The sequence below is a fragment of the Microcaecilia unicolor genome, chromosome 5 (genome assembly GCF_901765095.1).
Source record: "Microcaecilia unicolor chromosome 5, aMicUni1.1, whole genome shotgun sequence".
Classification (NCBI taxonomy): domain Eukaryota; kingdom Metazoa; phylum Chordata; class Amphibia; order Gymnophiona; family Siphonopidae; genus Microcaecilia; species Microcaecilia unicolor.
In genome coordinates this window covers 312513507-312527913 of record NC_044035.1, presented here as the reverse complement: position 1 = coordinate 312527913, position 14407 = coordinate 312513507, and the positions used below count along the sequence as shown (strand labels likewise).

At 41.7% G+C, this 14407-nt stretch overlaps 1 protein-coding gene across 1 annotated transcript in view; it reads right to left on the bottom strand.

Annotated features, from left to right (window-relative positions):
* MYLK3 (myosin light chain kinase 3) overlaps positions 1–14407 on the bottom strand; it is a 179619-nt gene that overhangs the window by 24639 nt on the left and 140573 nt on the right. The window contains 2 exon segments of the mRNA XM_030205054.1: positions 7682–7752; positions 9391–9532. Coding sequence (XP_030060914.1) covers positions 7682–7752; positions 9391–9532 — 213 coding nt within the window.

Sequence of the window (14407 nt, the reverse complement as noted above, 5' to 3'; positions counted from 1 at the left end):
GGAAAGTTAATGACATCAACCTAGAACTGGATTTTTCATCATGAATGTCCCAATTGCACTAGCCTGATGTATAAGTACTGTGAGCCTTTCAGTGGACCAATAGATTATGGATATCTCAGCAGTAAGAGCTGAAGAATTAAGGGGCCCTTTCACAAAGCGACGGTAAGCCCAATGCGGGTTTACCGTTTCCTAAAAGGGACATACCACGGGGCTTCTGCAGCAGCCCAGCGGTAGTTCCCACCCCCCGCGCACGCCAATTCCACTGAACACCCCCCCCCCCCCCCCGCAGGCAGATACCTGGTCCCAGAGGCTGCCCAACCCCCCTCCCCATAGGCCCTCCCTGGGCCTATCTTAACAAGCCCTGGTGGTCTACTGGCCTTTTCGGGGACCTCCAAGACAGCTGCGGGAGGTCCTGGCAGCCATTTTGAAATTGGTAGTGACATAAGCAGAAGCAACTTAAGATTGCTCTTGCTTATGCTGATACCAACTCAAAATGGCTGCTGGAACCTCCTGCGGTAGTCTCACGAGGCTGCCGCAAGAAGCCTTGGTGGTCATTTCCATTGAGCAGCGGCACCGAGAAGAGGCCATTAGACCACCAGAGCTTGTTAAGGTAGGCCTAGGCAGGGCCTAAGGGAGGGGAGGTTGGGCAGCCCAGTGGGACTAAGTCTTTTCTGGAGGGGCACGATGGCCTGGAGGGACTCCTTTTCTGCAGGCAGGGGGAGTGTGTCTTCTGATATCAGGCTGCCCGATGGGAGAAGGAGAGTGATCATGGCTGGGGGAGAAGAGTTACTACTACTACTACTACTTATCATTTCTATAGCGCTACTAGACGTACGCAGCGGTTTCTACCAAAAATGCACTAGTATTTTCAGTAGTACCCCAAACCCAGATTTCAGGTCGGTTTTGGTGCCAACTCTGAAACCAAAACTGACATTCGGTCAGCCTCTTGATGAAATGACATGTGTTAGCATAATCCTCTACTTGGGGGTAAGAGTGTAGAAGTTAATTGAAGGCGCCACAAAGATGAAAGTTCACTTGCGGTGAATAATAACCATCAGCCCTATTTAAATGATTAATGTAAAATATTCTGGATTTATTCATATACGCACAGCAGACTGGGTTGCTTTAGCTATAAATTTTGAAGACTGGTAGAGAATCACAACTTTAGAGAAGATGTTTAAAATACCCAAAAAGCCGCAGGCAGAATTCTTTATCTATGCAAGCTATTAAATCTGTGTTGATTGATATTCCTATTAATATTGCAGAAGTTAAAAAAGTGAATTTAAACAGACCATTAAAGACAATGGTTGTAACTATGATTTGGCTTTTACTTGAAGACATTACTGGGGAGTTTCCTAGCATAAAAATTATGCTGTACTCTTCTCCAATATTGTGTGCAATTCTGGTTACCACATCTCAAAAAAGATATAGTGGAATTAGAAAACATACAGTAAAGGGTGACAAGAATGATAAAGGGGATGGGATGACTTCATTGTAAGGAAAAGTTGAAAAGGCTAGATCTCTTCAGCTTGGAGAAGAGATGGCTAAGGGGAGATATGATAGAGGTCTATAAAATACTGAGTGGAGTGGAACAGGTAGATATGAATCACTTGTTTACTCTTTCCTAAAGTACAAGGACCAGAGGGCATGCAATGTAGCTATTAAGCAGCACATTTTTTAAAAAATCAGAGAAGGGGGAGGAGCCAAGATGGCAGCGCAAAATCTGTTGGCGTCATTTGATTCCCTGCTGCCTTTTCTTACCTTAGATTTTTTTCCAGTAACAATGCCTGCAAAAAAAAAGAGGTCAATTCAGAAGCGTAGCTAGGTTGTGATGCCAGGGGGAGCAGAGAGGCATACATGTACACCACATAGGCACACGCACGCACTGCGTAGCTGAGACGGACTGCCTGAAAAATAGGCACCTTTGCTGTCTGAAGTCAGTTTGGGGGAGGGGTCGCTCCCCTGGCACCCCACCTAGCTACGCCTCTGGGTCTGTTAGGGTTGTACCCTTGTTGATCAAAATTTCTACTCCAGTGCAGCAGAGAATAGATAAAAAAATTGGTGACAGAGAAGAAGTGTGAAACTACAGGCTGGTAAGCCTTACTTCGATTATTGGAAAAGTAATGGAAGCATTGATAAAGGAAAGGATAGTGAATCTCCTGGAATACAATGGGTTACAAGATCCAAGGTAACATGGTTTTTCCAAAGGTAAATCATGCTCAACAAATTTGATTGAATTCTTTGACTGTGCAACCAGAGAACTGGATCGAGGACATGTGCTAGATGTAATCTACTTGGATTTCAGCAAAGCGTTTGGCATTTTTCCTCATAGGAGGCTCTTGAATAAACTTGACAGGCTGAAGTTAGGACCCAAAATGGTGAACTGGATTAAACCCTGGTTGACAGACATATGCCAGAGGGTGTGATCAATAGACTGCCCCAATTTGACCGTTCACTTGTCTACTAGATTGTAAGCTCTTTGAGCAGGGACTGTCCCTTTATGTAAATTGTACAGCGCTGCATAACCCTAGTAGCGCTTTAGAAATGTTAAGTAGTAGTAGTAGTAGTAATAGAATTCCATCAGAGGAAGGAAAGATGAGTAGTGGAGTGCCTCATGGATTGGAGCTGCAGCCAATTCTGTTCAACATAGTTGTGAGTGACATTGCCAAAGGGTTAAAAGGTAAAGTTTGCCTTTTTTGCAGATGATATCAAGATTTGTAATAGAGTGGACACCCCAGAGGAAGTGGAAAACATGAAAAAGGATCTGCGAAAGTTAGAAGAATGGCTTGCTGACCCCCAGATCCTGTGGCTTCCCTGCTCTGACCCCCACGTGCAAAAACTCTTGACACTGTCGGGCAAGCTGTAGACAATCTGCTGACCCCCAGATCCTGTGGCTGCCCTGCTCTGCAGAGGAAAAAATATATCCATATGTAAATCCCTGGAAAGCAGCAACAGTCAATAAAGCAGATCTTCCTCCTTCTTCCCTCAGCGTTCTAAGCATGAACTTAAGAGCTGTACTTAACACACAGCTCTTGAGCACATGCCAAAGCATAATCTTAGCACATTTGTCCCTAATGCTCACTGCTAACAACGTGCCTAAATTTGCATGTCCTTAGCGTTGAGCATTAGGGAATTCCTTCCCTATGCTGTTGTGGCAGTATTTTTCCAGCACTGTTTAGTACAGAGCAGGAGTTTTGAGCATCTCCACAAGAGAGGGTGGTTGAAGCATGGAAGTCCCTCCCAAGGGAGGTGGTACAGACAAAAAAATGGTGACAATTCAAAATGGTGTGGAATAAAGACAGAGGATCTCCAATTAGAAAAGGCATGGTATTTTAAAAATCCTATGAACAGAGTGGAAGGTATCAAAAAGTTCTAAGAAAACCAGAAGTCCAATATCTTCCAAATCATAAAAGGTTTTTATTTTCTAGCTTGAACAATTCTGACCCAACACAGGCCGTGTTTCAGCGGTAAGCCTTCCTCAGGGGTTTTAACTATAAAATGAATGAAATAATAAAAATAAATAAAGTGTAATTGATAAATTCTAATAATGAAAAAATGAAAAGAGTAAATGATGAATATAATAAAAATAATAAAAATGACACCGTGAATAAAGTCTGTATTAAAATATATTTTAAAATAGTGTATTGAAAAGTGCATAGTGTGCAATATCAGAAAGTGATAAATAAGTGCAAATGTGACTTTATAGGCAAGCAAAGAAATAAATGTTTAAACGTGCTATAATGAGTGCATAGTGCATCAAAACACAAACATTACCTACACTTAAATGGCTGCATGTGTGTGGATGTGTCGAGTGACGCTTCAATGGCAACTCCGGCTGTGATGAACTAGGGCCATTGCTGGGCAGACTTGTATGGTCTGTGTCCAGTATATGGCAATCCAGTTTAGGATGGACTGGAAAGGGTTTTGACAGCAACTTCAGTGGCTGGAACCTGAGGACAGTGCTGGACAGATTTTTACGGTCTGTGTCCCGCAAATGACAAGATGAATAGGCTGGAGTGGGCTTCAACATCAACTCCAGTATTTGGAACGTAAGGACAGGGCTGGGTGGACTTCTATGGTCTATGTCCCAGAAATGCCAAAGAAAGGCCATGATCAAGTATTTTGCATCACATTCATTGTTGATTTAATCATGAATTGATAATGAGTATGACAGTTGGGCAGACTGGATGGACCATTCAGGTCTTTATCTGCTATCAATTACGCCTATGTTTACTGTTTACTAAAGTGCGCTATAGGTGCGTTAACGTTTTTAACACATGTAAATGGTTTACACACACTAAATGCTAATGCACCCATAGAAATGTATAGGCGCGTTAGCGTTTAATGTGCCTTAACTTTAAAGATGCGTTAGAAACACTAACACACCTTAGTAAACATACCCCTTACTATGTAACTGCGTTATACCAGCAGAGCCCCTGAATTAAAGACCAGAGAAGTTTGCCCTGCTATGGTCCCTGTTGAAGGGGCCCAAAAAAAGAAGAAAAGACAAACAATCCCACAAAAGGCAGCAAGGTCAAGGGCTGGGAAAGACCAAGGCAATGAAACGAAGAATTGATGAGTCTTTATTATAAGTATCTCATATGACAAACAATCACTGGAGTGTGGACTCAACAATTGCTGGAGCATGGACTGTACACGGTCCGTGTTTGGGCCTGTGCCTTCATCAGGAAAAACCAGGAAAAGATACTAGCAGCAACAGTGAGTCTCGGCATAATACAAGTTACAACAAGGTTCAGTTCAAGATCTGGAGTATATCGGGGACCTTCGGTTTCTGTCAAATTTTCCTGGGCAAACTTGTATATGGAGACAATCAGATACTCACTGCTTCAAGCACCCCTCCAATGGGCTCATTTTCCTGTAGAATGCCAATGCTGACCTAACTCTCTGTCCAGAACATCTGACCCTCACTATGCTCATTGAATCTTGTATTTTAAACACAGTCACTCAAGCAAATGACTACAATGCCTTTTTAGAAGGTTGATGTGGCCATACCACTGTTAGGGTCATAACTTTCCCTGCCCTTTCTGCCGCCCAAGGAATGTTGTGTTTGTGTGCAAGTCAGTAAATTAAGGTAGTTGGACCTCATCGAGCATACAGCAATGCTAGTTCTTCAGCCACACTGCACCACTACAAGATACAGAGCTAGACTGAAGACATTCTTAAAGAAAAGAAGAGGACACCAAACCTACTTCTCCATCTGTAAAATCCTGTTGATATTAAGAAACACAAAGCCTTGCTGGTCTGTTAACCCAAGGCTGCTTGCTCAAAAAAAAAAACGGACTGTGTCAATGCAAATCCCACCCATCTGGATGTGACAGGAACAGGACACAGGGAAAAGCTGATTATTTTCAAAGGCAACTGATTTTTGCCCGCTAGCAATCATCATAAATCCAGCTGGTGATTACTTCCTCCCCCTCCTCCCTCTTTAGCGATCACCCTGGCCAGCACCTGCAGGCCTGCATGGAAATACATCAGCTCAGCACTGCCAGCCAAGTTTGGGGCTAAATAGCACAGCTGAGTTACATTAGAAAACAAGTGAGAAGGCTGGTTCAGCTGAAATGTCATGGTATGTAAATTCACAAGCTGTTAAATCAGTTGTATCTAATGCACAGAAAATTAATGCTCTTGACAATGTTATTTTTTGCAGTGTGAGTTGTCTTTCCAGCCAAGTCAAACCTTATGGTCTCTGTTTTCTGCTTACTTCTTTTCAAAACACATAAAGTAGACATGAACTTTCTGCGTATAAATGGAAGCATATGAAAGTGATACAGATGTTGTTTACAAAAGGAGTTTATCTGCTAATTTGTTCAAATGTTAAAGACTTAACTAGAGCCCACCAGACGAGTATCCTCTCCCTAGATGCCTCTGCCTGACAAGAATTTTTCTGTGCATTATGGGAGGGCAAAGGTACGTCAAGGTCTTGTCCATTCACAAAGTAAATTCAGAGGAAAATTTAAAGCAGAGAACGAGTCCCTGCAGATATTACACAGCACTCTGGAAAGATTTTATTGGAAATAATGCGCTCAAAAACTGAATTTCAAAGAATACAATTTTGGTCCAATATTCAGCAACAGTGGCAGATGTGTGTCAGCATCAGCATTTAAATTAATATGTATATTTGGTGCCACTATACCTGTAGGCAGTTGCACTAAATACCATATTTATACCCATATAATGTGCCCATGCATATAACTTGCATGCATATACTGCAAACAAATGACATGCCTTTGTAAACATAAAAATTCATATAACGCACCCACGCATATAAAGCACGTGTGCTATATGTATAAAATATAGCTTCCGCCAGCATCGAGCAGTCCCCACAGTCCTCTGTGCATATTGCATCTCTCCCTTTCTCTTCTTCTCCTTCCCTACCCCATCCCCACAGTCATTCACGGGTCCTGCATCTCTCCCTTTCCCTCCCTCTCCACTGCTGCCTCAGAGGGAAATGAACCATTCTGCTATGGGTTGCTGAACCAAAGAGCACATAGCAGAATGGTTCATTTCCCCCTGAGGCAGCAGTGAGATACTATGAAACGCTGGCCACCAGGAGACATCCAATCTGCTCAAACGTTAAGCACAAGTGAAGATATTGCTTTTTATGTATAAAAGAAAATTCAAATACAGAGAAAAATTGAGGGGGTCCTTTTACTAAGGTGCGCTGAAAAATGGCCTGCGCTAGTGTAGGCGCATGTTTTGGATGAGCACAGATCCATTTTTCAGCGCACCTGTAAAAAATGCCTTTTTTAATATTTTGGCCGAAAATGGACGTGCAGCAAGATGAAAATTGACACGCGTCCATTTTGAGTCTGAGACCTTACCACCACCCACTGACTTAGCAGTAAGGTCTCACACGTTAACCGGGCGGTAATGGTCTACACGCATACAATGCCTTTTATCGCCCAGTTAGCGCCACGCACCGAAAAATAAAAATTATTTTCAAGCGCACGTAGTGGACGCGTCTAAAAAATGAAATTACCACCCAGGCCACGTGGTAGCCAGGCGGTAATTCCAAATTGATGCGCGTTGGGCATGCATAGGCACCTACGCGGCTTAGTAAAAGGGCCCCTGAGTGAAACAATTTATGTATAAAATGGAGGGTAGAAGGTTTTATAGCAACTCTCTATGAGGTAGAAGCAGCAAAAGCAGTAGTAAGGTTTTATATAAAGCACATAATTAAGTTGTAGAACCCGTTGCTGATGGATGTGATCAAGGTGACCAACATAGTGAGATTCTAAAGCTGATTAGACAAGTTCCTGGAGGAAAAGTCCATAAACACTTATTAGTTTAGTAGACTTGGGAAAAGAATTGCTCATCTCTGGAAAGTGCTATGGAAAATAGATCTACGTTTTGGGATCTGCCAGGTACTTGCAACCCAGACTGGTCATTATTGGATACACGATGCTGGGTTTGATGGACCTTGATCTGACTCAGTATAGCTGTTTTTATGTGGCATCTGAGGAAGGGATCATCTGGTCTAATAAGTTTATGTTCAATATCTCTTTAAATTATTGAGTTAATAGAATTACAATCTATGTACATTATTGAAGTGTTTGCAGTTAAATATATATTTGTTTCAGTATCTGTGATCATTCTCCTAAAATTACAACAGCTCTCTGAAGAAAACTCTTCTGAACGGTTCATTATTAATCTGTCTTACCTTCTGGCCAGCCCAAAGTCAATAATTTTAATTTGATTTCCAGTACGGTTTACACATAATATATTTTCTGGCTGCAACGGATGAAAAGGTATATTTGTCAACAGCATAGAAGTAGGACATAGGCACTAATAATTGTTATTGTATAATAAATATGACACTGATAGGAACAAACTGAAAGAAAAGTTTAATCCCTTTTTCAAACAAAGAAAATCTCTAAAGAATTGATATTCAGTCCACAGTGGTAAGTGGCTTACAAGCCACTTCCAGCCGCAAGCTGACCTAACCCCAGATACTCAATGCCAGGGAATGCACATCTCCCAGCATTGAATATCTAGGTATGTAAGCTGACCCAGAAGTTAATGGGGCACCAGCTGATATTCAGACCAGTGCCAGTTGTTCTGTCCTCCAACAGCCTTACACTAGTTTATATTGTGACCCTAAAATGTTTTTAATTCCTTTACTGTTATTCTCACTTCTAAGGATTTTTACTGCTACAGTCCTCACTGCAAAGATATATGAGCAATGCATTGTGTGTAATGTGTGTAGTCTGACATGTAATGCAGTCACCCCTGACTGTCTGTATAAGGATTGTTACTATTGGTCTATTCTGCTGTGACGACCTCTTCTCTTTCTCAGCCAAGCTTGGCTCCTTTGTCTACCTGCAATCATTTCCTGGTCGTAGGACAGAGATAGTAAGAATTACCAGGAAGAATCTCTGTCCTGAGAGGTCAGCCAGGTATGACCTTTCCCTCCAATTGAGGGCTACCCTCTGGGACCACCCCTGCTACCTGATGGCAGGCTCTGTCCCTATTGTTCCCTTTACCTCCTCCTCTCTGGGCCTGTGTGAGCCCCTTCTTTGCCTCTCCTTCTCCATGAGGCATTCTCCATCTTGTTTCAGACAGAACTTGTCCTGCTAAACCCCTTGTAATGAACTCGTTCTTTACCTCATTAATATCTCTCTAATAAGATATTGCACATTCCAGCCACCCAGCTCTGAACTACTGGCGTCTAACTATTTTCTCACCTCTGCAATAAGGCTGCCTTTCTTCAGATTTCTACCTCTAACCACTGATACAGCTCTCAGAATTACGGAGTCTCTGTTGCCTTGGGGCAACACTTCTGAACACCTGACTGTGAGGAAACTATCTATATTTATTCAATAAAGGAAATTTCAGAAAATAAACAGATTTCAAGTGTGTGCTGGTGTGCCGAGGTTATACTCCAGAATTTTAAGGCTTTACAGATATTAGGTCTTAAGAGGCCTGACACCAGTTAACTTGCTGCATAACATTAGGACAGCTCTGCCCTAATTCTGCATTCAACCTAGCTAATTAGAGGACAACCAATTGGTGGAGATATTCAGCAGCATTAAGTGGTTAAATGCCATTAAATATTGGCAGCTGACTCTCTCAGTGAGGTTTAACCCCCCCCCCCCCCCCCCCCCCCCCCCCTCAGTTAAACCCTTTAGAACATCTCTAAAATTATATCCTGGACAATTTTCAAAATAAAATCATGGTTTGTTGGTTTTGAAATTGAAGTGCTCCACAATTAAATAGCTTCTTCCTAATGCTTTTCAAAGATCTTCCTGCCTGAAATAACTCTTTCCATCATCCATTTTTTGAGAGCATTAGTGATGAGATGGACAACATGAACATCATCAGAACACATAAAACAATATGGCTAAAGAGCAGGGAGGCATCATAACTGACCTTAAGGTCTAAATGAAGAATATACTGTTGATGCAAGTAATAAACTCCTTCACATATTTGCTTTGTAAACAGAATGGCATCCAATTCAGTTAGGTTGTAGTTTTCATCTGTGATTCGATCAAACAATTCCCCGCCGTCAACACTGTAATGTGAGAAAGAGAAGAAAATGCAGATGCACACATTTTTATTCTGTAGATACCAGTGTATGAGAACTGCTAGGGAAATGGCTATATAGCTACTCCATCCCAATACAGCACCAAGAAAGTTCAGTTCCATAAGGCAGAGGAAAACTGACTTTTCTGAGCTCTGCAAATACTTAGGGCTTGAGTTTAGATTAGTGGATCTCAATCCAGTCCTTGGGATACACCCAGCTAGGTAAATCTCTCTTATCTGCACCCTTCTCCTCCACCGCTAACTCCAGACTGTTCCTTTTATCTTGCTGCACCATATGCCTGGAATAGACTTCCTGAGCCGGTACGTCAAGCTCCATCTCTGGCCGTCTTCAAATCTAGGCTAAAAGTCTACCTTTCTGATGCTGCTTTTAACTCCTAACCCTTACTCACTTGTTCAGTACCCATGTTTTATCATTCCCATCTTAGTAATTCCCTTAGCTCTTACTTGTCCTGTTTGTCCTAATTAGATTGTAAGCTCTGTCGAGAAGGGACTGTCTCTTTATGTCCAGTGTACAGCGCTCCGTATGTCTAGTAGCGCTATAGAAATGATAAGTAATAGTAGTACGTTTTCAGGTTACCTACAATGAATATGCATGAGATAGATTTGCATACAATGGAGGCAGTGCATGCAAATTCATCTCATGCATAGTCATTGCAGATATCCTGAAAACCTGGCTGGCTGTGTCCTAAAGAATGGGTTGAGGACTCCTCTTTGTTTCCTCTACTTTTAGGACCCATTTCCAACAGAATCAACCACTACTATATGCCAGACTATGAACCTTCATTCACAAGCAGGCACTTGGATTTTATTCTCCATTTTTATAGCCTCCTCTCTTATCCCACCCTTTCACTGTTTTAGCAGTTCTTAACCTTCAGCTACAGAGCAAGTATATATGACCCCAAGTCTAGCCATTAGATCCTGGATTCTTTAAATAGTGCCCAAAGTTGCATGTGCAAATTTGGGCATACACCCAATTTGCGTGCACAATTTGAGTAACGAGCCAATTAGTGCCAGTAATTGGGTGCTAACAATTATTGGTGTTAATTGGCAACAACTTGGATTTGCACTCACATCTTGCTAAACACTATTCTAGTAAAATGTATGCACAAATCTTTTAGCATGTAACTGGAAAGAGGGCAAGGCCATGGGGGGCATGGGTAGGCCAGATACATTCACCAAAATGTACAAAGTCTTATAGAATTCGAGGGATCTATGCCTAATTTACATGTCAGGACTTATACCAGGTTTCAGTAGGTGTAAATCCTCATGCCTACAGTTGGTTATGGATCCCGGCACTACACACTATTCAATGAATGGTGCCCAAGCCCAACTCAGAGCACCTTTTATAGATAGCGTTCAGCGTGCATCTTCTTCAGCACCTAAATTTGGATACCATGTACTGAACCTAGTCCTAAGTAGGGAATGACTTGAGACTCCATCCCTCAAGGGTCCGGGAGCATTGCTTCCACAGTTCCAGCCAGTCCAAGTAGCATCAGCCAGGCACAGAAATCTAATCCAGGTCTTCCACATGGCAATGCACAGCACTGCCACTGAACCACCAGATTGGCCCAAATTGCAAACTCTTGTCAGGTATATGCCTGACATAAGGAACATTTAACTTAAAATTTGGACCTCCTTATCGTTCCCCCTAAACTCACTTCCCCTTTTCCATTTTTTTCTGTTTTTGTGATTACACTCTCATCCTTCCAGTTCTCTTGGCTTGTAATCTGGGGGTCATTTTTGATGCCTCTCTCTCTTTATATATGCACATCTAAAGCACTTAGACTACTGCAACCTACTCCTCGCGGCTCTCCTGTGGAACCATCTTTCTCCAATATAATCTAAAACTGAAGAAGTAAGGGCATATTGTTCACTCAAGGGTCAACAAGAAGCAGAGAAATAGGTAACAGGCCTGAACAGAAGTAGATGAACTGCAACAACTTTATTAAGACAAAAACACATAATTTAAAAATAATCCTGGCTTTAATGGGCAGCCAGTGCAGCTTGCATAATAATGAAGTTGCTCTATCAAGTTTGCTAATGTTTTATTAGTAGGAGATATTAATTTGCATCTTGATAACCCTAGGGATGTTAACACAAAGAACTTGCTTGATTTTCTCGCCTCCTGGTGATTCCTTCTGCCACATTCCCAATCCTCCCACATTAGGAGTCATCTGCTGGATCTGCTGGCTTATAGAACTGTACATATTGAGAATTTCTATCTAGATGACCCATCCTGGTGCCATGTCCCTTTGTCAGACCATAAGACTCTGGAGTTTGCTCTTTACTGGAAGGAAACTACTAGATCTTTTTAGTCCACTGTCACCTCTCCTCCTTTTAAATCGAGAGGCAGAATTGATCCTGTAAAATTCTGGTTTGGAATCTTTGATAGTTCACAGCTTCCAGACGCAGGCAGCGAGGATTTCTTGTGTAAGTGGGATGAGTTATTTAGTTCTACCCTGGATAGTATGACTTCTATCAAAGGTTTGCCCAAACTCACCCATAGGGTGTCACCCTGGTAGAATCAAGATATTCTCCTCCTGAAAAGGCAGTGTAAAAAATTAGAGAGAAAGTGGTCCAGACAAAAATCTGATGAGAACAAAATGCTTTAGAGGAAGACTATCAGGGATTATAAGAAAAAGATTGTAGAAGCTAAAATCCTTTACTATAAAGAGCAAATAGGTTATAACCATTTAAATACCCGTTTGCTCCTTAGCCTTCTTAATAGGCTTCTGTTGACTATTTATTACCTTGAACTTACCTTGGGCTATGAAACCTAAGAACTGAGATAAGGGCAAGGAGTCCCCTAGGTTTTAACAGCAATTGGGATCAGTATCTGCCAAGACCCACCACATGCATAAAGTGGCACACAGGTTACAAAGTATTTAAACCAACAGGTAATGCACCAGACTATTAAGGTTCTTCTTCCCTTATTTCCTATATTCTGAAGTACCTACTTCTTAATATTTTTGCCATTGGTTTAAATACATTGTAGCCTGTGTGCTGCTTTGTCATTATATTGGCTCTTACAGATACCAGTCTTGAGGAGTCCAGTGGCAGCCACCTGTACACCTAAGTGTCATGTTTTAAGTTGTGATATATGTCCTTATGATAAAAGATTGAGCATGACCCTGATGCAGGCAGTTTGTTGGCAAAACATGTTGGGCTTTTACTAATGAATGATAAGACCATATAAGCACTTTGTTTTACTGAAGGTTGCTTTCAATAAACTTCAATTGGCTTTTCAGCCACTGGCTGGTTCCTTTGGCTGCTTTTTTTTTTCTCGTTCCCTGCATTGTTGTGCTTCTCTTTTCTTTTGGATCAAAAATCTTAAGACAACAGGGTACCAAGCCCCCAAAATGTCCAAGTTGCCCTGTTCCCAAGTTCAAAATTTCTAGGCCCCTTCTTTGAAAACTTATGAATAGTACATGGAAGAGTGTAGTTTTAACTGTAGAAGACTAATTCAAGCTATTTAAGAGGGCAGTGTACAGCTGCACATCTCAGTTTTCTTCATGGGACAAGACCAGATCGGCTAATCCCTGTGGCCAAAAAAAATACAGCCAAGATATAAGATTACCCATTTGCCACACAAGAAAGACCATATTTCACATTAGGGGTGGCATAGGTTAAAAATGGGTAGATAAGCTTATTTTTAAAATTATAAACAAATTCACATGGAGTATTAAATGGGAATTTCTGATAAATTTGTGGAACCTTGAACTCAGGCATCAAGTTAGCGCGATCATCCTTCTCCCACCCTCTCAACAAACCAATCATCTCCCTTCCCTTCCTTCTCTCCAGCAGGAAGAAAGCAGAGCTTCTTCCTGGCATTTGCCTCTTTCTCTGCTTGCTTCAGTCTGATGTTTGACCCTCATGAGGCTCCACATTCTCACAGGCGCACCACCACTGTGTATTCAGACTTCAGATTGAAACTGGTATAGGAGGAGGCATAGCAAGTCAAAAAGCTCTTCTCACTTCTCATTAGTGGAACGGAGAGTGAAGAAAGGATTGCATCAAAAGAACAGCAGATTGTATTGGGGAGTAGTGCAGATAGGCATGTGAATTGTAAGTCTGACCCTGCACATTACTAGTTTGATTCTTTGACTGAATATAAGTCTTATTTGAAATATTTACAGAATGTTCCAGATGGAGTAATTTTGTCAACAATTAAGTCAGGGGTCCTTTTACTAAGGTGTGCTGAAAATGGGCTGCAGTAGTGTAGGCTCATGCTTTGGACATGCGCAGATCCATTTTTCAGCGCGCCTGTAAAAAAGGACTTTTTTGCCGAAAATGGATGTGCGGCAAAATAAAAATTGGTGTGCATCAATTTTGAGTCTGAGACTTCACAACCACCCATTCACTTAGCGGTAAGGTCTCACGCATTATCCAGGCGATAATCGTCAACGCCCGTACAATGCCGATTACTGCTCAGTTTTCACCACACGCAGGAAAATAAAATATATTTTCTGGCATGCATAAAAAATGAAATTACAGCCTGGTCCACGTGTGAGCCAGGCAGTAAGTCTGAACTGATGCACATTGGGCGCGGTAGGCGCTCACGTAGCTTAGTAAAAGGACCCCTCAATATTTTGGAGAATGCCACTCAATCTTCAACGAGGGAAAGAATATAGACAGCAAAGAAGAATAGGTAGGTATCCACCAGAATTTGAGGAAGCTTGCCAAAGTCCAATTTGTCCATATTAATTAACTTAAAAAAAAGTCATTACAAGATAATCCAGTGTTTCTTGGAAATAGAGACTTGTTTTCTACTGCAGCATCAATAATTGTTAGAACGCAGAACTTTGATGGTCTGGCAAGTTTCCAGAACAGCCTGGAAGAAAGC